This window comes from Sceloporus undulatus, chromosome 4 (assembly GCF_019175285.1).
Source record: "Sceloporus undulatus isolate JIND9_A2432 ecotype Alabama chromosome 4, SceUnd_v1.1, whole genome shotgun sequence".
In the NCBI taxonomy this organism is placed as follows: domain Eukaryota; kingdom Metazoa; phylum Chordata; class Lepidosauria; order Squamata; family Phrynosomatidae; genus Sceloporus; species Sceloporus undulatus.
In genome coordinates, this window is record NC_056525.1 from 13,003,953 (window position 1) to 13,027,546 (window position 23,594).

The 23,594-nt window shown below is 43.4% G+C and overlaps 1 protein-coding gene across 1 annotated transcript in view; it reads left to right on the forward strand.

Annotated features, from left to right (window-relative positions):
* Positions 1–6,606: 6,606 nt before the first annotated feature.
* LAMA5 (laminin subunit alpha 5) overlaps positions 6,607–23,594 on the forward strand; it is a gene marked incomplete at its 3' end in the record, with an annotated part of 206,832 nt that continues 189,844 nt past the window's right edge. The window contains exon 1 of the mRNA XM_042462442.1: positions 6,607–7,229. Coding sequence (XP_042318376.1) covers positions 6,936–7,229 — 294 coding nt within the window. The remainder of the gene's footprint in view (positions 7,230–23,594) is intronic.

Genomic DNA, 23,594 nt, shown 5'->3' on the forward strand with positions numbered 1-23,594 from the left:
CCCCCAAACCACCAAAACAAAACAAAAAACCCTTCACACACAACACAAATACAAAGTAAAGATGTTAGTGATTCACCATGTCTGTCAGTCATGTAACCAAAAACTGTGTTGCAATGTTGAAGGGCCAAACATGATCTGACATGAAGTTCTGCTCCTCCCAACCTCTCATCTTGCCTGGCTGTCTCCTGGCACTAACGTTATTTTAATTTTTCTCCTCCTCCCTGCTCCCATAGGAAAAAGAGCCTTGGAAGTGGCATTCAAGAGGGGGAAAGCAGAAAATTGTATGGGGGAGGAAGAGAGAGACAGGGTAACCAGTTCCCACACTGGCATTTGTGCACACAGATCTGAAACCTCTCCAATGCAGTTTTCTTTCCTGCTGGGAAAAGAAGGGGTTCTCATTTTCCTTCTAAAGGGGAAGGCCAGCTTTGTGTGATTTCGAGATGATGAAGTAAAAGGTGCATGTTTTTAACTGCTACCATCACAGCCACATCAGTGTGACTGTGAAGAGGAGTTTGCATGTCCTCAAAGCATCTCAAGATGACATCACAACTGCCTTGCATAACAGTCTGGCAGTGGTAGCTGTGCACGAGTTTATGAGCAATCCAAGCTAAGCACAAGTTTTCTAGTGTTATGCGCCTTCAGTTAGTTGCTCTCCTGATTCATTTCTTGATCCTAGGCCAAATTCTCCAATAACGTTTGGTTGTGCCATTTCCTATTTTTGCATTTTAATTGCCTATGATTACTAACATATCTCTGTGTGTGATCAATTTCCTCCTTGACTCTGCAGCAGAATCTTCCCCTTTTGTAGCTGGAGCATAACTTGGATTATGTTATATTGGTGGATTTTCTCTGGTGACTTGTTGATATTATTCAGTCAGACTTTGTACTATTTTACTGCTTTTGCTATGTCTTTCCTCACTATTAATCCTATCCCATTTCTTTTTAGATTGTCATTTCCTGAGTAAAACACTATGCAATTATCTGAATGAAAAATCCCATTCCTGTCCACTTTAGTTCACACACCCCAAGTATTGGAAAGTTTATACGTTTCATTTCTTGTTTTACAATGTTTAGCTTCCCTTTGATTCATGCTTCTCACATTCCATGTTTCTATAATATGTGTTATACAACTTCGAACTTTCTTTACACCTTTGAATACATCTGCTGAGCATCCTTTCAGCTTGAGTCCAGTTGCACCATTAGCCACAGTGCTACTTATAGGCCTCATTCGCACTACATAATAAACCGATTTTCAAACTGGTTCAAACAGCTTCAAAGGGTCCTTGTTCACACTGGTGCCAAATTTCTGCTACGCAGGTTGGGGGGGCAGTGCTAAACCTGGTTAAACTGGTTTTTCCGAATCTGAGGCATTTACCACATCTTTTTAAATGATTTGGTTCAATGCAAGTGCGAACATGTCGTCGATTGAATATGGTTCCTTGTAACGCGATAATCACTGTGACGTTGCACATGGAGAATCCATTTTGAATTGATCCAATTGTTAATGTGAATGTGAAGTGGGTTAAATTGAAATGAGCAGGTTTGATCATGGTAACCAAAGTCTGAACATTTATTTGGTGTCAAATCGCTCCATCAATTCGAAATGATCCAACACAAAAATCAGTTTATTATGTAGTGTGAATGAGGCCCTAGTTGTCCTCTGGTGTAACCCAGAAGCCTGTTGACCTTTTACACAGTACTTGCAAGTTTTAGCTATCATGCTAAACAGCTCTCCAAAGTGGAAGGAGTTAAAAGGAGGCTTTGAAAGCCCTCCAGGAAGTCACTCCTAACTGAATGGGCTTGGCTGCTGTGGTCGAATGCTTCTTTGCCATGTGAAACTGGGGGCTGAGCCACCTTGAGGGACAAGAAAAACTTCACATGAAAGTCATGATGTCATGTAAACACAATCTCAAGCAGCTTGGTGCCAGCAGAGGAACAGCTGGAGGCTGCAACGGTTTTCAGAAAGCGTTGTGTTGGATCATTGAGTGCCAGTCAGGATCTTTCAACAGCCCGAGATTTTTCAGACTCCCAGTTCATTCAAGCAGCACATCAAATCATCCCAGCAGAATTGCCAGTGCTTGTTATATTGTGCTGCTTAACAAGTTATTCCTTCTTATTACTTTTAGTTGATGGCTGTGTAGCTTCCGGAGGGTTTTACAATAATGTTTTTTTAAAATACAATAATGGGTCCATTGAGATATAAATGTTACATTTTTGTTGTTGTTGCTGTAATTCAAAATAGTGCACTAGAGCTCACTAGCAGAGAATTCTGAGTCCCTTTTGGAACTGCAAATCCCACAATTCCATAGGATGGAGCTATGACTGTTAAAAGTGGTGTGAAGCTGCTATAACTGTGCTGTGCCCATGAACCTGACCAAACAAGCAATCCAGACACAAGTTTGCACAGTACATTCAGTGTCCTACTTTTGGTGCATCTGTCTGTTGCAGAAAATTGTGTGCACAAGTGTGTGCGTGCCTTCAATTCACCTGTTGACTTACAGTAACCCTATGAGTTTTACATGGTTTTCTTAGGCAAGGAATACCCAGAAGTGATTTGCCATAGCCTTCTTCTGAGATTTAGCCTACAGCACCTGGTCTCCCACCCATGCACTAACCAGGGCTGACCTTACTTAGCTTCTAAGATCAGACAGGATCTGGTTCCTTCAGATTATTTAGGCCTAGTGCAGAAATCATTTGTTCTTGTAATTAACTGCTGTCAAGTTAACCTCAGCGTATGACAATCCTATGACCCAAGTCACCCTCTTACCTATAGCCCTGCTCAGGTCTTGCAAATTCAGGGCCATGGATTCCTGGACTGCATCTATCCACCTGTAATGCAGTCTTCCTTTTTTCCTACTACCTTTCCACCATACCAAGCATTATTGTTTTTTCTAGTGGTGATGTTGGGAGTCTGCTTCTTCCAGGGCTTGAGAAAGTTTCTTTTTGGCCTTCCAGACTCTTTCAGCCAGTCTGTCAACTGGTTTAGAGTTGCTGGTTGAGAGATTTTGGGAGATGCAATCTAGAAAAGTAACTTTTCCAAGCTCTAGTTCCAAAGATGCTGAAAGCCGTTAGATCAAAGCTAGACTAGAAGACAATGCATTGTTTGGAGAGCAGAGTGGAAATATTGGGATTTGCCTTTTATAGAGATAATATATATGCAATACTGCACATGTTTACCTAGAATTGAACCCCACTGAATTCAGTGGGCCTTTCTCCCCAGTTCTTAGTAAAGACCTTCCATTTCCCCTGAGCTCCAAAGCTCAGGCAGGTTCCATTTTTTTGGGATGGCAATACCCAGAATCTACAGTGGCCAGAGACAGAGGAGGAGAAGATCCCCATGTCTTTCACATTCAGTGCCAAAATGTCCTCATTCCTGCCAAGGGTTACGAGCTGCAGGACTTGGGAAAGTTCTCTTGTCAAACAACACCTCCCAGCATCCACAACTCCCAAAGGCGAGAGAGGGAAGGGATCCCTGTGTCTTTCACACAGTCGGTGCCAAAAAACCAGGAGGGATAGAGTCTGCCTGTCTTCATTCATCTCAATGGTGGGCAGCTGAAGAGCCAGGGAAAGTTCCTTTTATTATTTTTTAGGATGACTCCCAGAATCCCTAAGCCAGAGGAACTTTTCCTGACTCTTCTGCTGCTGCTGGGTTGGACATCCTTTCTTCTTTCTCTCTTTCCTGTCCGCAGTGGCTCCACTAGAGTTGGCATCATATCACTAGGATTGGCAACTCACCCTGCCATTGGCCTCCCCCCATACCATCCCATGCAGAATCCTTTGTAATGTTTTTGTATTAATGTGACTCATAAATCATCATTCTCATATATCGGCAAATATCATAGTCATAGTGGTGACATTGACAACTTGCAAGATTAAAATTATACCTTCCAATTACAATATCAATATGCACAGTCTCATGGTATTGACACACACATAGTTTCATGTGGTTGCAGTGAAAATTTAGTAAAATGGGATGTTTGAAAAGAAAATTGTAAAAGAATCATTTAAAAAAAATTATTTAAAAATTTAATTTAAAAAATTAAATAAAAATAGCCTGGGGCATCTCCTTTCTCCACCCACTGAGCCTCACCCCACTCACCCCATCTCTTCAGCATTTTAAAGGGAGGCAGGAGAACACCACAGCCCATTTCTGCTCAAAGGCTGAAGTTTGGGTTAGTGGCAGCACTAGGGCTGGTGGTAACTCATGGTGTCACACAAACCCCACTGACCTCCTCCCATAACACAACCATACAGAATCCTTAGTCATGTTTTTTTTTTTGTACTACTGTCATTCATAAATCATAATGCTCATATATCAGTGAATGTAATGGTAACACTTGTGACATAAACAACGAACAAAATTAAAATTATAGCTTTAAAATTATAACATGGGCAGCCTAAATGTATTTACATATACATAGGCGGGCTACACACCGCCGCTTTGCGGCGGTCTGCCGCCGCCGCCAGAAGGTCCGCGGGGGAGCCGGAGCCTATAGACGGCCCGACTCCCGCGCGGACCGAAAAAAGAAGCTCCAAAATGGAGCTTCTTTTTGCGTCGCGTTTGCGACGTAGCGAGGCGCCAGGGGCGCGCTCGCTACGTCAGCAGCAGCGCGACGCGTCTGGACGCTATGCGTCCGATGCGTAAAGATGGCGGCGCCCATGTAGAAAGGGCGCCGCCATCTTGTACGGACGGAGTCCGTAATAGGACATGGGGCGTCTAAAAGAGACGCCCCTTTTTTAAAATGGGACGTCCGGAGGACGTCCCAAATGACCGTCTGGAAAGCCCAATAGTTTCATGTGGTTAAGGTGAACATTTGATAATTGAGGAATATTTAAAAAGAATAATAAGGTTTTAAAACTGAAACTTCAATTTCAATTAAAAAATCAACAACAACCTGGGGCCTCTCCCTTCTCCCACCACTGAGCCTCATCCCACTCACCCCATGTCTTCAGCATTTTAAAGGGACACAGGTGAATGCCACAGCTTATTTCTGCCCAGATGTTTGAGGAGAAGTGGTGTCACCCCCCCTCTTAGGGGGTGTCACCTGGTGTGGTCTGCACCTCCTTAGTGACACCACTGTTTTTGGGAGCAGTGTGGTGTCATCTCCTTTTAGGGTGCCACCTGGTGTGATCTGCACCCCCTTTGTCATTACACTGGTTTGGGGAGCATTGGTCATCCATCTTAGAGTGTCACCGGGTGTGGTCTGCACACCATTTGTCACTCCATTGGTATGAGGCACAGTGGTGTCACTTCGTACAGTCTGCACCTCTGGTGACACCATTGATTTGGAACAATGATGTCACCCCATTAGAGTGTCATCTGGTGCAGTCTGCACCTTCTTAGTGACCCCACTGGTTTGGGGAGCAATAGTGTCACTTCTTCTTAGGGCATGTCACCTGGTTCAGTCTGCACCCTCTTAGTGACTCCACTGGTTTGGAGAGCAGTGGTGGCCCTGCTCTTAGGCTGTCACCTGGTGCAGTCCCAAATCCCTTCTGACTTCACTGTTTTGGATGTAGTGGGTTCACTCCCTTTTAGGGCATCACCTGGTGTGCCCCCCCCCCCCGCACCCTGTAGTAACATTGCTCTCCATCCCAGTGGTGTCACTAAAAGAGTGAAAAAAATTAAAAAATCATTAAAAATACAATTTTGAAATTTGAAATTTGAAAAAATTCTGGGGCCACTCCTTTTTCCTCCCACTGAGCTTCCCCCCATCTCTTAAAGCATTTGAAAGGGAAGCAGATGAATGCCACAGCCTGTTTATGTCAAAATGTGTTTGAGGTGCAGTGGGGGGTGTTCACCCCTGGCCACTGATTTGGAATGAGGGTGTCACCCCCCCTTAAGAGTGCCCCCTGGTGTGGCCTGCACCCCGTTAGTGACTCCACTGGTTTGGGGAGTAGTGGTCATCCCTCTTAGAGTGTTCCTTGGTGGGGTCCACACACCCCTTAGTGATGCTGCTGTTTTGGGGAGCAGTGTTGTCACCCCCTCGTAGGGTGCCATCTGGTGTGATCCACACTCCCTTAGTGACTGCACTGGTTTGGGTGGCAGGGGTATCCCTGCTCTTAGGCTGTCACCTTGTGCAGTCCACACCCCCTTAGTGTTGCTACTGTTTTGGGGAGCAGTGTTGTCACCCCCTCTTAGGGTGTCCCTGGTGCAGTCTGGATCTCTTTAGTGACACTACTGTTTTGGAGAGCAGTGGTGTCACCCCTTCTTGAGGTGCCACCTAGTGTGATGTGCACCCTGTGGTGACTCCACTGGTTTGGGGAGCAGTGCAGCCCCCTGTTGCAGTCCACACTCCTTAAGACTCCCCTGTTTTGGGATGCAGTAGGATCACCCCCTCTTAGGGTGCCACCTGCTGAGCCCCCCAATGATGCCCCTGCTCTTAGGGAGTTGGGGTGGGGGCCAGAAGGGGTTAACCCGGCCAAGCCCAGGGCAGCCATCCCCAGCCAGGCGAGGAGGGCTGGGCCAGCAGCCAGAGCCCTGGAACAATGGCCCGCATCATCATCAGAGGCTGAATAATCCCCTCGGGGCTCCTCCTTCCCTCCTCCCTTTGGGGGCTGCTGCTGCTGCCACTAGGAGAAGGCGAACCAGGAGAAGGAGGAGGCAAGCTTGGCAAAAGAGACTCCTCCACTGGCTGCAGACGCCGGGCAGCAGCGCAGATCATTGCCTTGCTCCAGGGACCCAGCAGCAGCAGCAGCAGCAGCAGCAGCAGACTTTCCCCTTCTCTGCACCTTCCTTCTTTCCTTTCCTTCCCTCTCCTTCTCCCCTCCTGGGCCATGGTTTTTGGGGGGAGTCTTTAGGCCCCTTTCCCCTCGAGATCCGCCTCCTTAGGGGCTCCCTGCTTGGCCCCACCGAGCCCCCATCTCCCCCTCCCCCTTGGGGCTCTGTGGCTTCCCTCTCTCTCTGCTGGCTCTTTGGGGCTGAAGCATCCCTGGAGATGGCCATGGCTGGGCCCCCTTCGCTGGGGCTGCTGCTGCCTCTGCCCTTCCTGCTGCTGCTGCTGCCCTCCAGCTCCGAGGGGCAGCCCCTCTCCTTCCAGCCGGACGTCAACGGGCACAGCTTGCACCCGCCTTACTTCAACCTGGCCGAGGGCACCCAGATCTCGGCCTCGGCCACCTGCGGCCAAGAGGAGCCCCCCGGCCCCAAAGGGCCCCCCAGGTCCGTGGAGGACTTGTACTGCAAGCTGGTCGGAGGCCCAGTGGCCGGAGCCGAGCCCAACCAGACCATCCAGGTATTATTGGCAGCGCATCGCCTTTTGGACGCCGCCTTTCCCCCCAAAGGCACCCAAGGCGGATTATAGGTTTTGAATTCAAAGATCGAGCCGTGTTATTTGTCTGTAGAATCAGTACGCAGAGAGATCTTGTCGCACCTTTGAGACTAATCTGAAAGGGAGAAGTTGGCAGCAGGAGCTTCCCTAGATGTCAGTCTACTTCCTCAGATGTATTTGGTGGAGTGGAAGCCAGGCACAGACACATATGTATGCCATTGGTATGTGAGGATGTCAGTTCAAATTACAAATCCTTTGTGTGTGGAAATAAAGTTGCAGGTCCAGTTTTAACAATGGTCGTTGGTGCACAAAGGCATAGGAAACTGGTCTTGGTGCATGGAGATGAACTGGCAGATCTAGTTTTGCAATGGGACGAGCCTGTGGTGAGGGGAACAGATGAATGGGGGGCATCCCCATGCGGATGGGGTCAGATAGTGTTGAAGTGTGTGTAGTGTGTCAGGAAACCATTGTCTTTGTTCAGTCCATTGCTGAGGGATTGTAGTTTGTGGATGAATTCCAGTTCTTTTTAAATTTATTTTTAATTTATTTATTCTTTAAAAAAAATTCCAGTCTTTCCCCTCCATCCCGCCTGGTTCTGGTGGCTGTAGCAAGGATGCCTGTTTCTGTTCTTGGAGCACCTTGGAGACTTAACTGAAAGGATGTGAAGTCGAAGACTTTCATGGCCAGCATCCCTAGGTTTTTTGTGGGTTTTTCAGACTATATGGCCATGGTCTAGAAGAATTTATTCCTGATCTTTCGCTGGCATCTGTGGCTGGCATCTTCAGAGAATGCTAGCATAGAAGAGAGTGGGGTATACCCAGGGTCACAGTGTGTATGTATGTATATATAAGTTAGCTTCAAAGGTACTACAAGATTTCTCTACGTATTGATTCTACAGACTTAACATGGCTGTATCTTTGAAATCTGTTTCTGAGGTTGTGTGCCTTCAGGTTGTTTCCAACTTATGGAAACCTTATGACAGTGGGGTGTTTTGGGGGGCATGTTTCTTCTGAGGGAGTTTGCCATTGCCATCCTCTGAGGCTGAGAGAGTGTGACTTACCCAAGGTCACTCAGTGGGTTTCCACGGCCCAGCTGGGAGCCAAACCTTGGTCTCCAGAGTCATAGTCTAGCACTCAAACTGCTACACCGTGCTACCTATCAAGCCAGCCCTCGTTGTTGTTATTGTGGCAAAGACACATGTTGTTGTTTGTTGTTTGTTGTTGTTGTGTGCCTTCAAGTCATTTATGACTTATGGCAACCCTGCCACAGGGTTTTCTTGGCAAGTTTCTTGAGAAGGGGTTTGCCATGGCCATCCTCTAAGATTGAGAGAGTGTAACTTTCCCAGGGTTACTCATGGCTGAGTCAGGATTCAAACCTGGTCTCCAGAGCACAACACCATGCTACCTATCCCCTATCCTCATTTTTCTGGATTTTGGACCAGGTATGTTGTCAAAGAGTTGGCTTGGCCCTGGAAACTCACTGGGTGACCTTGGGCAAGTCACACTCTCTCAACCTCAGAGGAAGGCAATGGCAAACCTCCTGTGAACAAATCTTGCCAAGAAAACCCATGATAGGTTTGCCTTAGGGTTGCCATAAGTCAGAAGCAGCTTGAAGGCACACAAGAACAACAAATGCCAAGGTGATCCATTTTTCGTCCTCTAACTGGCAGTCAGGTCATGAATAGCCAACTTAGCAAGAGATTGGTTTGTATCAAAATGTATTGAGAAGTGGAAGGAAGAGGTTACTGCATCCCATCTTAAAACAGAAAAGTGAGACTATTGCTCAGTGTAAGTTTTGTTGTTATGTACCTTCAAGTCTTTTCTGACTTATGGTTACCATAAGTGAGCCTATCACAGCATTTTCTTGGCAGGTTTCTTCAGAGGGGGTTTGCCTTTGGCCATTCTCTGAAGCTGAGAGAGTGTGACAAGATCGCTCAGTGGGTTTACATGGATGAGCTTGGATTCCAACCCTGGTCTCTAGTGTCTTAGTCCAATGCTCTAACCACTACACCACACTCGTTGTAGCAAGAGATATGCCTGTACCAAAAGGTACTGAGGAGTGGAAGGGCTAGGTAACTAAATCCCATTTTGAAGCAGAAAGGTGACACTGCTGTTCAGTATAAGTTCCTTGCTTTTGAAAAACTCTGTTACTCTTCTCAAAAGTTTGCTTTAGAAGTGCAGAGCAAACATGTGCCTGAGTGTGCAGACTGGGCCAGAAACACACACAGGCAACACACTTCTTTCAAAGCTTTTAGGTCTCTGTCCCAACTGAATAATTCATCAGCTCCAAATAAACCTGGAAATGCCACATACAGGAGGAGGGGAGAGCTGTGGATAAAAACAGATTGAGAGAAGTGGCTGGCTGGGGGGATTCTGAGAGCTGTAGTTGTTGCTGTGTGCCTCCAAGTTGTTTCTGATCCCAAGGCTATCATAAGATTTTCTTGGCAAGTTTCTTCCAAGGGGTACAATAACATCCAAAATCCATAAAACAGTGAATTCTTGCAACATGCATTTTGTGCATTTTGGTTCACCGATAAAGGTATCACTGGATATGTTTTCTTCAGAAGGGGTTTACAATTGCCATCCTCTGAGGCTGAGAGAGTGTGACTTGACCAAGGTCACTCTATAGGTTTCTGTGGATGAGCCAACATTCGAACCCTGGTGTCCAGGGACATAGTCCACTGTACAAAGCACTACATCATCCTGTTTTTTCATGGGATCCCTTGCTTCATCATCATCCATAAAATATATTCAGGGATACTTGTTTTGCCAAGGACAATAACATACCAAATCCATTCAATAATGATACCATTATGGGTACAACCAATATGCACAAAAGACATTGAAGTGTTTTATGGATTTAGGATGTTATCATTGTTCATGGTACACTTCTTTGTAGCATTAGCCATGCACCTCTACACCAGAGTTCAATGCAGTTGTTAGGATCAAGGCTGATTATCATCTTGTGTTTTCTTTCCAGGGCATAACTCCAGCCTCCATTGATCACAGTACGACTCACTCCTGCAGTGCAAGAAATAATTCAGTTTGACACGGCTTTCACTGGTATGGAATCCTGGGATTTGTAGTGTGCTGCAGCACCAGACCTCTCTGACAGAGAAGACTAAATATCTTACAAAACTATGAGTCCTATAATTCCATAGCATGGAACCATGGCAGTTAAAGCAGTGTCAAACTGCATTGTTTCTGCAATGTAGAATAGACCTAAGTTAACATGAAGATAATGGGGCTATTAATAGGTTAAACAGACATGTTAACTGGATTTTAAAACTGCTGAACATGAGAATCAGATCTTTGTTTTGTTCTCCAACTCCTGTCTGTATTCAGGTTGTTTGTCAACTTTTATGGCGACCCCATGAATTTCATAGGGTTTTACTAGACAAGGAATCCTCAGAGGTGGTTTTGCCAGTTTGTTGATGCCTTGAATTCTCTACTTCTGTTAACTTATTTTTTTATCCACTGCCACCTCCTCCTTCTCCTTAAGTGTTATCTCTTAGTTTATTTGAGGCTGGTGAACTATTCTCAGCTAATGGGACAGACATCTCAAAGCTTTGAAAGGAAGGGTCTTGCTTGTGTGTGTGTGTCCCTGTTTGCACACTCAGGCACATGTTTGCTCTACATTTATAAAGCAAACTTTTGAGAAGGATAACCGAGCTAGAAGAGCCCTGGTGGCGCAGTGGTCAAATGCCTGTAGTGCAGCCACTCACTCACAAACCATAAGGTTGTGAGTTCAATACCAGCAAAAGGGCTCAAGCTCGACTCAGGCTTGCATCCTTCTGAGGTTGCTAAAATGAGTAACCAGATTGTTGGGGGCAATTAGCTTACACTTTGTAAACCGCTTAGGGAGCGGTTAAGTGCACTGATAAGCGGTATAGAAATGTACTTGCTATTGCTACTTGCTATTTTTTAAAGTAACTTATACTGAACATCAGTGTCACTTTTCTATTTTAAGATGAGATGCAATTACCTATTCCTTCCGCCACTCAGTACATTTTGGTACTGACAAATCCCTTGCTAAGCTGGCTGTCTCAGCTTGACTGCCAGTTGTTGTTGTTCTTGTGTGCTTTCCAGTTGTTCCCAACCTACAGTGACTCTAAGGCAACCCTATCATGGGGTTTTCTTGGCAAGATTTATTCAGGGGAGGATTGCCATTGCATTCTCCTAAGGCTGAGAGCATGTGACTTGCCCTGGACTTGGAGACCAAGTTCAAATCCCTGCTCAGCCATGGAAACCAACTGCCTCAGAGGCAGGCAAAAGCAAGCCCCCTCTGAACAAATCTTGCCAAGAAAGCCCCTTGATAGGTTTGCCTTAGGGTTGCCATAAATCTTGAGTGTTGGACTACAATGCTGGAGATCAGGGTTTGAATCCCCACTCTAGCATAAAAACCCACCGGATGCCACACTCACTCAGCCTCAGAGGATAGCAATGGCAAACCCTCTCTGAAGAAACGTGCCAAGAAAACCCTATGATAGGTTTGCCTTAGGATTGCCATAAGTAAAAAATGATTTAGAGGCGCACAACAACAACAACAACAACAACAAAGTTGGAAGAAACCTGAAACAGCAACAATATTGGTATACCACTTTCTCTAAATGCTCAAACTGTTCACCTTTTTGAAGTGATTGTGCAAAATGGGGCAGTATTATTATCTAGTTATTATCTCTGGGGGCTGTGGCTTGACTTAACAGCAGCTATTGAAGCAAAACACAAATATTCTAGTTCATTTTCTTAATTCCTACATTATACTGCTTAATGGATGCTCAAAGAACTTCTCAAGATTTGATTGCTACAAATGTTGGATGGTTTAACCAGCCTTCCAGCAATTGATATTTAAAGGAAATAAGTTATTTTGTCAAATAGCTGTCCAAAACACATGTGTAGGTCAGCTTCCTAAAATATTGAGGTAGTATTAATTAGGAAGTATATTGCTACAGAACAGAGGCACTAGTACTACTTTTTCTTATCGTTATGATGGTGCAAACATAGTTGGACTGGGATGATTGCTAGTACAGTAGGCCCTTGGTATCTCCTGGGATTTGGTTCCAGGATCGCCTGTGGATGCCAAAATGTGTGGATGTTCAAGTCCCATTAAATACAATGGATACTCTAATGGTGTCCCTTATATAAAATAGCAAAATCAAGATTTGCTTTTTGGAATTTAATATATATATATATATATATATATATATATATATATATATATAATATTTTCAAGCTGTGGATGCTTGAATCCGTGGATATGGAAAGCTGACTGTACAACCATTCTCACGCACATACAAGGCAAGATTTGTATTCAGTATACTTCCAAACCATTTCAAACTTCATGTGCAAATCTGAAGAAAAGAGATTAAATAGGAGAACTGAAAGTGGTATGATATTGCCATCATTGCTTGTAGCGTAGTACACACTAATGACCTTTGTTCAGGTCAGATGGATATGGTAATTTTTGGAAGCTTTACAAAAAGTGGCAAAACGGGTGAATAGAAACATAAGGAAGCTGTGTGCCTACCATGTGCAGCTATGCTTTTGTCACGTTGTGTTTTTGGAAAACTCTTATTTCCTTGGCCCCAAGCAGATTGTGTTGATTTTGAGAAAATAGGTGTGAAGAAGTCCACAGATTGTTTGAAGGAATTTGGGTGGGAGGGAAGGGTGTGTTAAGGATAAACAATTATTACAGGCTTATGTCAAAGTAAATGTTATCTGCCTCAACTGGGGACCCAACTGAAAGGCTAAGAATTTCCCAGGAATGCAGATGGCAGAAATCTACTGCTGTTCAAAGTGACTTGTGCTTGGCAAAGTGCTTAACAACAGTGGACATCTGGGATGGAGGGGGGGGGGACTTGTTGCAAGAGAGGATTTGTTAAAGGATTGGGTGGGGGAGGAGAGACTGAGAGAGCAAGTGGACCTTTCTCTTTCTGAGTCTGAAACCAGTTGTAAATCCTGTGAAAGCAATTGAAGAAGTTCCAAATCAAATGGAATTTGAAACCTCCCCCATTGTGAGAAGGAAGCCTAAGACAAACCTGAGCAGCAGGGAATGCTGTGGTTTCTGTTGGGTTGGGAAGAACTTAAGATCCCAGTTCACCAGGTCTTCCTCCATGGAGGGTTAAGAATTATATACTATCCATACATTAACAATCAAAGAAATGTGACACCAGCAAGTGAGAAGTTAAGGATGCAAACAAAAGTCAGTTGGGGTATTATTTTACAATTGGAGTTGGAGGTAGCTTTACATCATAGCTCTATGTAGGCCATTTGGCTGTTTGTATGTAGAGCAAAACTTTACAAAGATATAGGAAGGCATTTTCCAAAACCTTTGCATATTAATTTCCAGAGACTGTACAGAAAGCTGTGCCGCTATACCGCTCCTGTAATCAGGAGTTTCTGCATAGGATTATTCTGAATTAGCCACAGTTTCCTTGCTTGGAATTATGATTATGATTGCCTTATATCCCACTTTTCCACCAACACTGGAATAATAATAATAATAATAATAATAATAATAATAATATGATTTATTTGTATACCGCTTTTCCTACGATCAAAGCGGTTTACAGCATACATATGCATATACAACAACAAAGCAAGTAACAAAGTTCAATACAACCATAACAGTAATGCAAAATACAATATTACAATAATACAGATAAAACACAGTTAATAAAAATAAAAAACCCATTGTACTAGCTGATACATGCATACACATACATCCAATACCCAACTCTCCCCCCTCAGCACACAACACAGTAGCAGAGAAGAATACAGTACAAACAATCAATCACTACAACTGTACAGCTAGCAGGAACCCAACCCATCTACCTCCAAGATGTTACACAACTGCGCAGTTGCGCAGACGCCGAAATGTTAATTAGTTAACAGTTAACAAGCAACTAAATTAATATTCATTTGAGAGCCAATCCATGCATATGTGGCTTGGAAACTGATGCTGAACATATCCTGCTGGATGAATGTTTAGCTGCTAAATAGTACGTACGTTTATCTAAAATCATGTTCACATGTTCTGTATAACTTCAGCATTACAAGCACTTCAAAACCTGTTTCATACTTGCTAAAGAATGATGAGAAAGTTATGTTTTTTAGATACACACTGAAAAATGTAGAAAGCTAGAATGTGATAAACTTGTGTAAACAGCCATATCTATAGATATACTCATCAGGGAGCGTGATGTGTCTGTGTGCTCTCTTAACGGTTTACTTTCTAGCAAACTATGGTATATTAATATGTGATTTATAAAATGACCCAGAAACTTAAAGACTGTGTTTGGACATGTTGCTAAACTACGAAACAAGAATGAGTGGCAGCAAGGCTTCCTCTTGTTTCTTCATTTGTGTGGCCCCAAGAAGGAGACTGGAAACTTCTGCTTCTGTTCAAGCTTAAGCTAAGTTTAGTTTTACAACTGAATCCTGGTGTGTGGTTAATGTTAATTATTATTCGAGGAAATAAGCCATCTTTGTAAACCATAATTTGAAGTTGGTTTGTTTGTAGTAGCCACACTTAACATTAAACATAAGTAATATGGCAAATGCTAATGAGTGTAAAATGGAAGTGAAAGATTCTAAACTACATAAGCTTGGAACTCACTGCAACTTGTTCATGTGGCATAGCACCAAACCATGTTTTGGCATCACGTGCACAAATTTTGGGTTCACATAGTTCCTACTATTTCTGATCATGATATACAAAGTAAGTGCAAATTCTGTTTTATGGTTCTGATAAACTAGCAAATGAGTTTGCTTCAATGCTGTAAAGCAGGGGTAGGCAAACTTTTTGAGCCGGGGGCCGGGTTGCTGTCCCTCAGACAACTGGGGGGCCAAAGCCAAAAAATAAATAATTAAATATATTTAAAAAAATTTTTTAAAAATAACTAAACCAGGACAAAATTTTCAAATGGAGGACACTTTTTTTAAAAAATGGAGGACACACGAAAAATTTGATGATTTTTTAAAAATGTTAATATAAATGCATGTTTCTGAGGCTTCTATAGACAATTGTCCCTCTTGCCTGCCACTTGCCCCCCCTTGTCCGCCTCCTCCTGATAGACCAAAGGCCCCACGCCCTCAAGCAAGAGGCCAAAGGCTCCGGTGGCAATTGGCGGCAGGACCAGCCTGGGGCCGGTCCCAAGGCCTTGCCAGGCCGCATCCGGCCCGCGGGCCGCAGGTTGCCTACCCCTGCTAAAGGAAGCAGACCATCACTGCATTAGAAAGGAGGAATCATAAAATCATAGAGTTGGAAGGGATCCCAGAGCCATCCAGTCCAACCCCCTGCCATGCAGGAACTCTCAATCAAAGCATCCCCGATAGATGGCCATCCAGCCTCTGTTTAAAGACCTTCAAAGAAGGAGACTACACACTCTTCAAGGGAGTGGGTTCCACTGTTGAACAGCCCTTACTATCAGGAAGTTCCTCCTAATGTTGAGGTGCAATCTCTTTTCCTGTAGCTTGCATCCATTGCTCTGGGTCCTAGTCTCTGGAGCAGCAGAAAACAAGCTTGCTCCCTCCTCAATATGACATCCCTCCAAATATTTAAACAAGGCTATCATATCACCTCTTAACCTTCTCTTCTCCAGGCTAAACATCCCCAGCTCCCTAAGTCGTTCCTCATAGGGCATGGTTTCCAAACCCGTCACCATTCTGGTTGTCCTCCTTTGGACACGCTCCAGTTTCTCAACATCCTTTTTGAATTGTGGTGCCCAGAACTGGAGCAGCAGAAAACAAGCTTGCTCCTTCCTCAATATGACATCCCCTCAGACATTTAAACAAGGCTATCATATCACCTCTTAACCATCTCTTTTCAAGGCTAAACATCTCCAGCGCCCTAAGTCCTTCCTCATATGGGAATATAAATCTGAATCTGAATGTACATTCACATTTTTGTGTGAAATATTTGATCCTTCCCAGAGAGGATGTGTGCATGGGAATGCTGACTCCAGTTTTAAATCAGATTAGGGCTGGTCCATACTTTCCCAGGATGTTTTAGTCTATAGCATAGTGAGAGAGTATTAGTGCAGTTGGTCCTCCACTTTTGCAGCTTTGTTTTTTGTGACTTTGATTATTCTCAGATTTGATTAATATGTTCCCTTTATGAATCTCTAGGGCTTCCAGTGCAACTCTGTGGCCAACTTTGGCCAGAAGTTGTGCTGGAGGACCTAGAGATTTCCAGAGAGAACACTTCTCTATGCATTTGTAGGTCCTCCAGCACAATTCTACGGTCAATCTCTGGATGATGTTTACTGTAGTGTTGCGCTGGAGGACCTAGAGATTTCTAGAGAGGTTTTCTCTCATGTTAAAAAAATAGGGTTTTTTATTCATGGTTTTTCCACTTTCACAGGAGTCCTGTGTCCCTAACGCCAGCAAATGTAAATGTAGATGGCCCACTATACAAGGAGTTCACAAGAAAGTTATGAAATAACCTCATTCACTGAATATGATGTTCTTTTGGTGGGAATTTGGGAAGTGTATTGTTATATTTAAAGTAAGAGTGCTGAATAATATAAAAGCAAGAGAAACCTTCCCTAATACGCCTAGAGAGAGGTTGCTGATGATGACTTCAATCCCAGCATGATGTTCATGATATCCTTGAGATTTTTTGCTCCCCGAAACCCTCTCCAAGTAGCCTTCCAGAACTGGTTTCTGGAGTAATTTGGGGCTTGCTGAAGAGAGGGGAGATTGTACCTCAACCACTTGTGCTGGATTCCACTGTCACATTTCTAACAGATGTGTGTTATAGAATACTGTTTGTACAGAGTGGCAGCAAAATGTGGTTTGGAAAAGAAATAACCAAAAGGAATAATCTTCCAGTTAACCAACAACCAGAAGCAACTGCCTCTGCTTTCTGGAGGCTACTTTGTTTAGAACATGAAACTCTTGAATTTGGTTGGTTTTATATGACAATTTTGTTTTCTTCCAAAATAATAGTGTGAGATAATAATGTGTCTGTCTACTACTGTTTACAGATGAATACAGGTATTCCTCAGTTAATGAAGTAGTTGTGTCCCTGTGCATTACTTCTTCAACAGAAAATTTGGTACCAGGGGCAGAAATAACATGTAAAGAACAAGGTTATGATTCTATAAAGCTCTGCCTCCAAAAAAAGAAGAAAGTAAGAGCAGTTCAATGAAGATCTATGCATTTTAGGGTAGTTGATGAGGCAGGTTTATTTGCTCTCTCCTTTTCTTTCTGTTTTGCTGATCACACATGCTCAGTAAGGGATTCTGGATGCAGTTGCTGCTTTCCTTGTCTCTTTTAGGTAGTTGCTCACAGCTACAGCAAGATCATTCTGACTAGAAGCCCATTCTTACCATGCTGAAGCTTTATTGCATTGCTTACTGCAGATGCACTGTTGCAGTCAGACAACAAAAGTCCATGTTTTTCCACCCTCAGCACCATCCTAATATCTAGTTAAGAAGCTTCCTGCCAGGCAGAGGACAAGGAAGAAAAGATGGCTTGGTGTGCATCATTTTATTTATTTATTTATTTTGCAAAAGGAGGTTCTTTGTCAGAGACTTTGTTAACTGAGGCATGCCTGTATTGCAATTGAAAACATCTAGATGGAATATTGCTAGATGGAGAAGAGGAAACCTTTTGGAGAAGAGGGATAATTCCTTGTTATTTCATTTAAGTCTGCTTAGGCATTACTCCAGGCAGCTTTCAGCCCTATAGGGAAGGACAAGGTTTTGTTTCATTTTCCCTGCCAGTGATTGCCAAACTTTGGTCCTCCAGGTGTTTTGGACTTCAGCTACCAGAAGCCCAAGCCAGTTTGGCCAACAATCAAGCATTCTGGGAGCTGAAGTCCAAAACATCTGGAGGACCAAACTTTGGATAACAGTGCCCTAGACTATTGAAAGATTTTGGATTGCAGAGTAAATGTCTCAGGGCCAGGGGTGACTTTGTGCCAGCTGGCTTGTCTTCTGTTAACACCATGTTCAGTTGCTGACAGTGTGTTTTTGCATTTCAGATAGAGAGCTGTATTAGGATGCAGTCATATATGCATTAACCTGGGAGTAAATCCAATGAATTTAATTCTGAATAGACACGCAGAGGACTGTGCTATCAATCAGTGGTATCTTACCTATGAATGCTTATGGAGCCATGCATTTGTTAATTTTAAGTTTAAACAATCCTATTTCTTTCTTTCTTTCTTTCTTTCTTTCTTTCTTTCTTTCTTTCTTTCTTTCTCAAATGCTACATGCAAGGCATCAGGCCTAGCTTCATGTATCATTTTGGTGCTTTCCCATCTTCTAATACACATTTGGAATCCAGATAACCTGTATTGTCATGTGCCAGCCTTCATCTAGTGATAAAAACAATGAAGAGAAACATTGTATGTTGTTCTCTGGTACCAGACAACAAAGCCTGATCTTAGTGAGTGACTGTGGCCCGTTACAGACTGCCCCTTAGGGGCGGCCTGTAGGCGCACCTTTCCCCACCGGATTGGGGCCTCAGCGTGCAGAGCGGCAGCCGCTGAAGCCCTGATCCGCCGCTTTCTGGGCTGCAGGGAAGCGGCAAAAGGCCCCTTCCCTGCAGCCTGGAAAGGGGTGTCCTTGGGGCTTCAAGCCCCAAGGACACCCCGTGGCGGCGGGGAGAAGGAGAAAGGGGCCATTTGGCCCCTTTCTCCTTTGGTCCGCTGGGTGCAGCCGTCTAAAGGCTGCGCCCAGTGGACCAAACCAGGAAGGAGCTCCGAAACGGAGCTCCTTCCGGGGTCGCGGAATGGGCGCCCTAGGCGCCCAGCCGCAACCCCAATACGTCACAACCGCGCCGCTTCGTTTGGAGGCGGCGCGGCCATGATGTATCGACGACGGCGGCCGTGTGGAACGGCCGCTGCCATTTTGTGCGCGCACAGCGCACACTAGGGTTAGGGCGGTGTGGAAGCACCGCCCCGCCTTAACCCTAGTACGCGCTGCGCGCGTACTTTTAAGCCCGTCTGTAACGGGCCTGTGTTACAATGAAAGGCCCTGATCCTGTTCTGATCCTGTTCCATTTTTGCTGAAGTATGTGATTTGTAGAGGACTGATGTTTGACCTGGTGTCTGCAAAGCTAGTATATAAGAAAAACATTGCTTATTGCCATTACTATTTAGTTAAAGTAACGAGGAATATATAGACAAAAGCATGAATATATTTTGCTGTGCTGTTTCAGAGCAGCTATAAACATGTTACGTGTTTGAAGCATGATGATAAAAAAAGTTCCAGCTGCCCTATATGCTGAGTTTGCCTCAAATGCTGATCTTCCTGTAACCCAATTACATGTGTACAGAAGAGCATTGGACCCCACACAGATTAGGTTGTGTGAATTGGCCTACAAACCCAAGCGATATACTGTACCAACATGCGCATAGTTTTTAAAGTTTCAGCTAAGATCATTGAGGCTGAATTTTCCAAAGAGCCCCTCTCTCTGTTGTTTTAGTGTGCTGAGCTTTTTTCTAAGGGTCCAGCCTGGGGTGAAACGGAGAAGCAACTGGAAGTTCAACATTCCTGAAAACCAGTCTTTTATTCTGGGGTCTAAAGGGGGACAGATAATCCTTGAAAATATAGCTTTGGAGTTTATAATTTAATATTGGGAAAGACTGTACTTTTGTCAGACTGATGCTTTCAGTAAGGGTAACTGATCTGTTTCTTTTGTTTCAGTTCAAATTGAACTAAGTAAATGAATCCAACAAATAAAAGAATAAGCCACCCATTTGAAGGCTTATGACCAGTATTAATACACTAGTGTCATTTTCTATATTGTTTTACTCTGATCCTGTATCCATACCTGTGTATCTGTACATATATACCTGAACCATGTGTATTATATTCTATCCTATATCTGAGGAAGTGGAAACTCATACCAAAATAAATCAGAGACATTCCACAATATTCTTTTTTTATGCTGAGAAGAGTAAAATGGCTGCCATTTTGAAAAGTTAATCCATTTTTTATTTTGTATTACAAAGGCAGAGCCTTTATTGGATATTACAGAAATGAATGATTCTGAACAGATATTTGTTACATGTGAAACACAATGGGCATATCCCATAAACCAGATATATTTCATAATGAATTCTGGTTGAGATATAATGAATTCTGGTTGAAGCTAGAGCAAGCTTGTTTTGTGCTGTTCCAGAAAATAGGACCTGGAGCAATGTATTCAAACTACAGGAGAAGAGATTCCAGCTCAACATTAGGAAGAACTTCCTGACAATAAGAGTTGTTTGACAGTGAAACACACTCCCTTGGAGTCTCCTTCTTTGGAGGTTTTTAAACAGAGGCCATCTGTCGGGGGTGCTTTGATTCTGTGTTCCTGCGTGGCAGGGGTTTAGACAGGATGACCCTTATAGGCTCTTCTGTGAGTCTGTGGTTTATGTAGAACAGGGTAGGTTGCTGATGCTTTCAACAGGAGTGGCAAAACAAACCACAGGCCTTCCATCTGTAGCTTGCTTATGATGATGTTCCTGTCTACACTCTGATCTGTCTGTATTCCATGTTCAGCCAACATGATAAGCAAAGTCCAGGGTTTGTTTAGCTGCTGCTATCCAAAGTTTGGAGAAGATACTTTTGGGCTTATGGGCATGTCTACATGAGTCCTGTGATCAATGCTGGGTACCTCGCTTCTGACCGCAGAGGGAGTGCCAATGATGTCAGTGCCGACAAAACAGCAAGATGTTGCATAGATAGCTGCCTGGTGTTGTTCCAGAGTACGGAGGTAACAGGGAAATCCCAGGGAGTTCTGAGGCCAGAATATTCTGACCTTACATGCCCTATAACTTCCAGAAACTCCCAGCTTGTTTGGCTACTGCCTATGCTGGCTGATATTTATAGTCCCCCACAAAGTAACATTTCCAAATTATGCTTATGCTTATGCTTACAGTTGGAGTGATTTAGCAGTATGCACCAGGAGACTACCTTGTCTCTGATAAGTCAGAATTCTGACTTACATTTGCACCTGAACATGGTCAGTTTGTTTTCTATCAAACAATCGTTTAACAGAGATGCTGGCTTTTCACAATATCTAATTTACTTCCAGCTGCACCAAATCTACATTAGACACTACAACAAGGCATATCTGTTCTTTTGGCAACTCTTTTAACCTGATTCATGCCCTTGCAAGTGCAGCCTTGTCTCATTTATGTGGCCTTTTCTGAGATCTTACCAGCAACTTCCAATTAAATCAACTTTGGTTTTATGGACTCTGGATTGTGATTGTGATCGCCCTTCTTGTTCTTCTGTATAGCTTTGATATTGAACCCTCTTTGATCTATATCTGACTTTGTAGGTGCGTTTGTCTCTGGCCAATCTGAAAGGTTTAGTTAAACTCTTTTGTGGCTGACTCATTCCCATAATGGTGGTGGGCAACACCTAAAAGAAAAAGAGATAGAAAAGGGGAAGAGAAAAGGAAGGAAGGCTTTAGTTGAAAGGTCACCAATTTCAGTTCATTCTCTGTAGGGTTTTCAACACTCTTTAGTGACTAAATTGGTGATGGAGGTGGAGAACAAAGGAGGGAGAAAATGCTCAGTTCCAATAGTCTGAAACAACAATAATGAACTCCTGAATCTATGTTTCTAGAGGTCTTCACATTTCACAAATTGAGCTTGCTTTAACCTTTTCACCTGCTCAGTCTCATATATCATTCACCAACAAAATGTAGCCATAGATTGGAGGAATTGGAGGAAGGGGTCCTGGCAGTCTCTAACTAAGAGAACATGGCTAGCTGTTAGGTGCATTTGATATTGATTTTAATTGTGGCAAAGATTTCTTCTTTTTCTCTTCTGGATTCTAGTGGGAAATGGTTAAAGCACCCAACACAGATTTCTAAACACTTGGTACTTTGATGTTGGTACTGATATTCTTTATAATTATTCACCTTGCAACAACTGTTTTGTAAACAGAAGTATGAGATGGATACCTTTATTAAAAAGTATATATTCCTTCATTTTTATGTTTACTCCTATTCAATAATTCCATGAGCATTTAGTTTTCTTTTTATCTTTGTACTTTTGAAGCATTCATGCTTGCACAGTGTTTTGTGACCTTTCAGTTGACCCAATAAAAGAACTTCCCCAAATATGGGTTTTTATATGATTAGAATGTTGACCTCAGGGTTGAGCAATCCTTCTGAATTAGGCTTTGTCTAATTTATCCAGTCCAAACCGAAAGCCACTTTTTATGGAAATGATGAGTGTTCTCAGAATGTACCCTATATTTTGTGCTTTCCCTGTCTCACTGCTGTCCTCCCACCTCCCATGGTAGCGATTGTGACTTCTGCTATTGAATAGTGGAGAGTGAGGGATATATGGGTGTTGGATTAGTTCATTGACTGTCTGCTACTAAAGATCCATGTAGATCCACCACTGTCTTCCTGTTCAGAGGAAAACTGCAAGTACAATAAGTGTCCTTAAAGTAAGTAATTCCCTCAATTTCAGTAGGAAATTCCAAGAGTCAGAAGGAATTTGTTCTTGTTAATGGTCCCCCTGTGAATTAAACTTCCATGAGCAATGCTTATCAGCAGCCCTATTCGTATCTTATAAACTCAGTTCCATACCTTCTTTGATTGATTGAATCAATCTGTCTGTAATGCAGCCTTCCTCTTTCCCTGCTGCAATCCACTTTACTAAGTATTATCATCTTTTCCAATGAGTGCATAATATTTCATGGTACAGTCCGTCCTCGCCTTACGCAGGGGATCCGTTCCGGATCCCTCCACGTAAGGCGAATTCCGCCTATGCTCGAGCCCCATTGGAAACAATGGGCTCATGTGTGGCGGCGCGGGTGTGCGCAGGTGTGCGCGGGGCGCAACAGGCGCGCGCGCCCATTCAATTGAATGGGACACGCCGCCCCTTCCGCCCCGCACGCGCGTATGCTCAAGGCTGCGTATGGCGCGCCCGCATATGGCGCGGGTGCACTGTATGTTCAAAGTACAATAGCTTCAGTTTCATTATTTTTCGCTTCTACTTGAGAGTTTAAATTTCATTTGCTCTACAGTCCATTTATTTGTCCTCTTTTTTTTTTTTTTTTTTACAGCAATGGTATCTGTAGTAACTGAGCCGCATGCATCTTTGTTGTGAAGATACTGCAATGTGTACTTGGTCATGGAAGTTATGATGAGTTAGTTTTATTATTTTAATGTCTTATTCTTCTTTCTTTCTAAATAATTTGATAACTGTATTTCCAGAGTCTTCTCCTTTTGTGAACAAATTTCTACAACTTAGTTTAATTCAGTTACATTTTTTAATTCAAGCATTTATTCATGGTGCTTTTGCATGCTTACATACGTCACACTGTCCTGTTCTCTTACAGGATAATTGATCTTAAAATGTAAA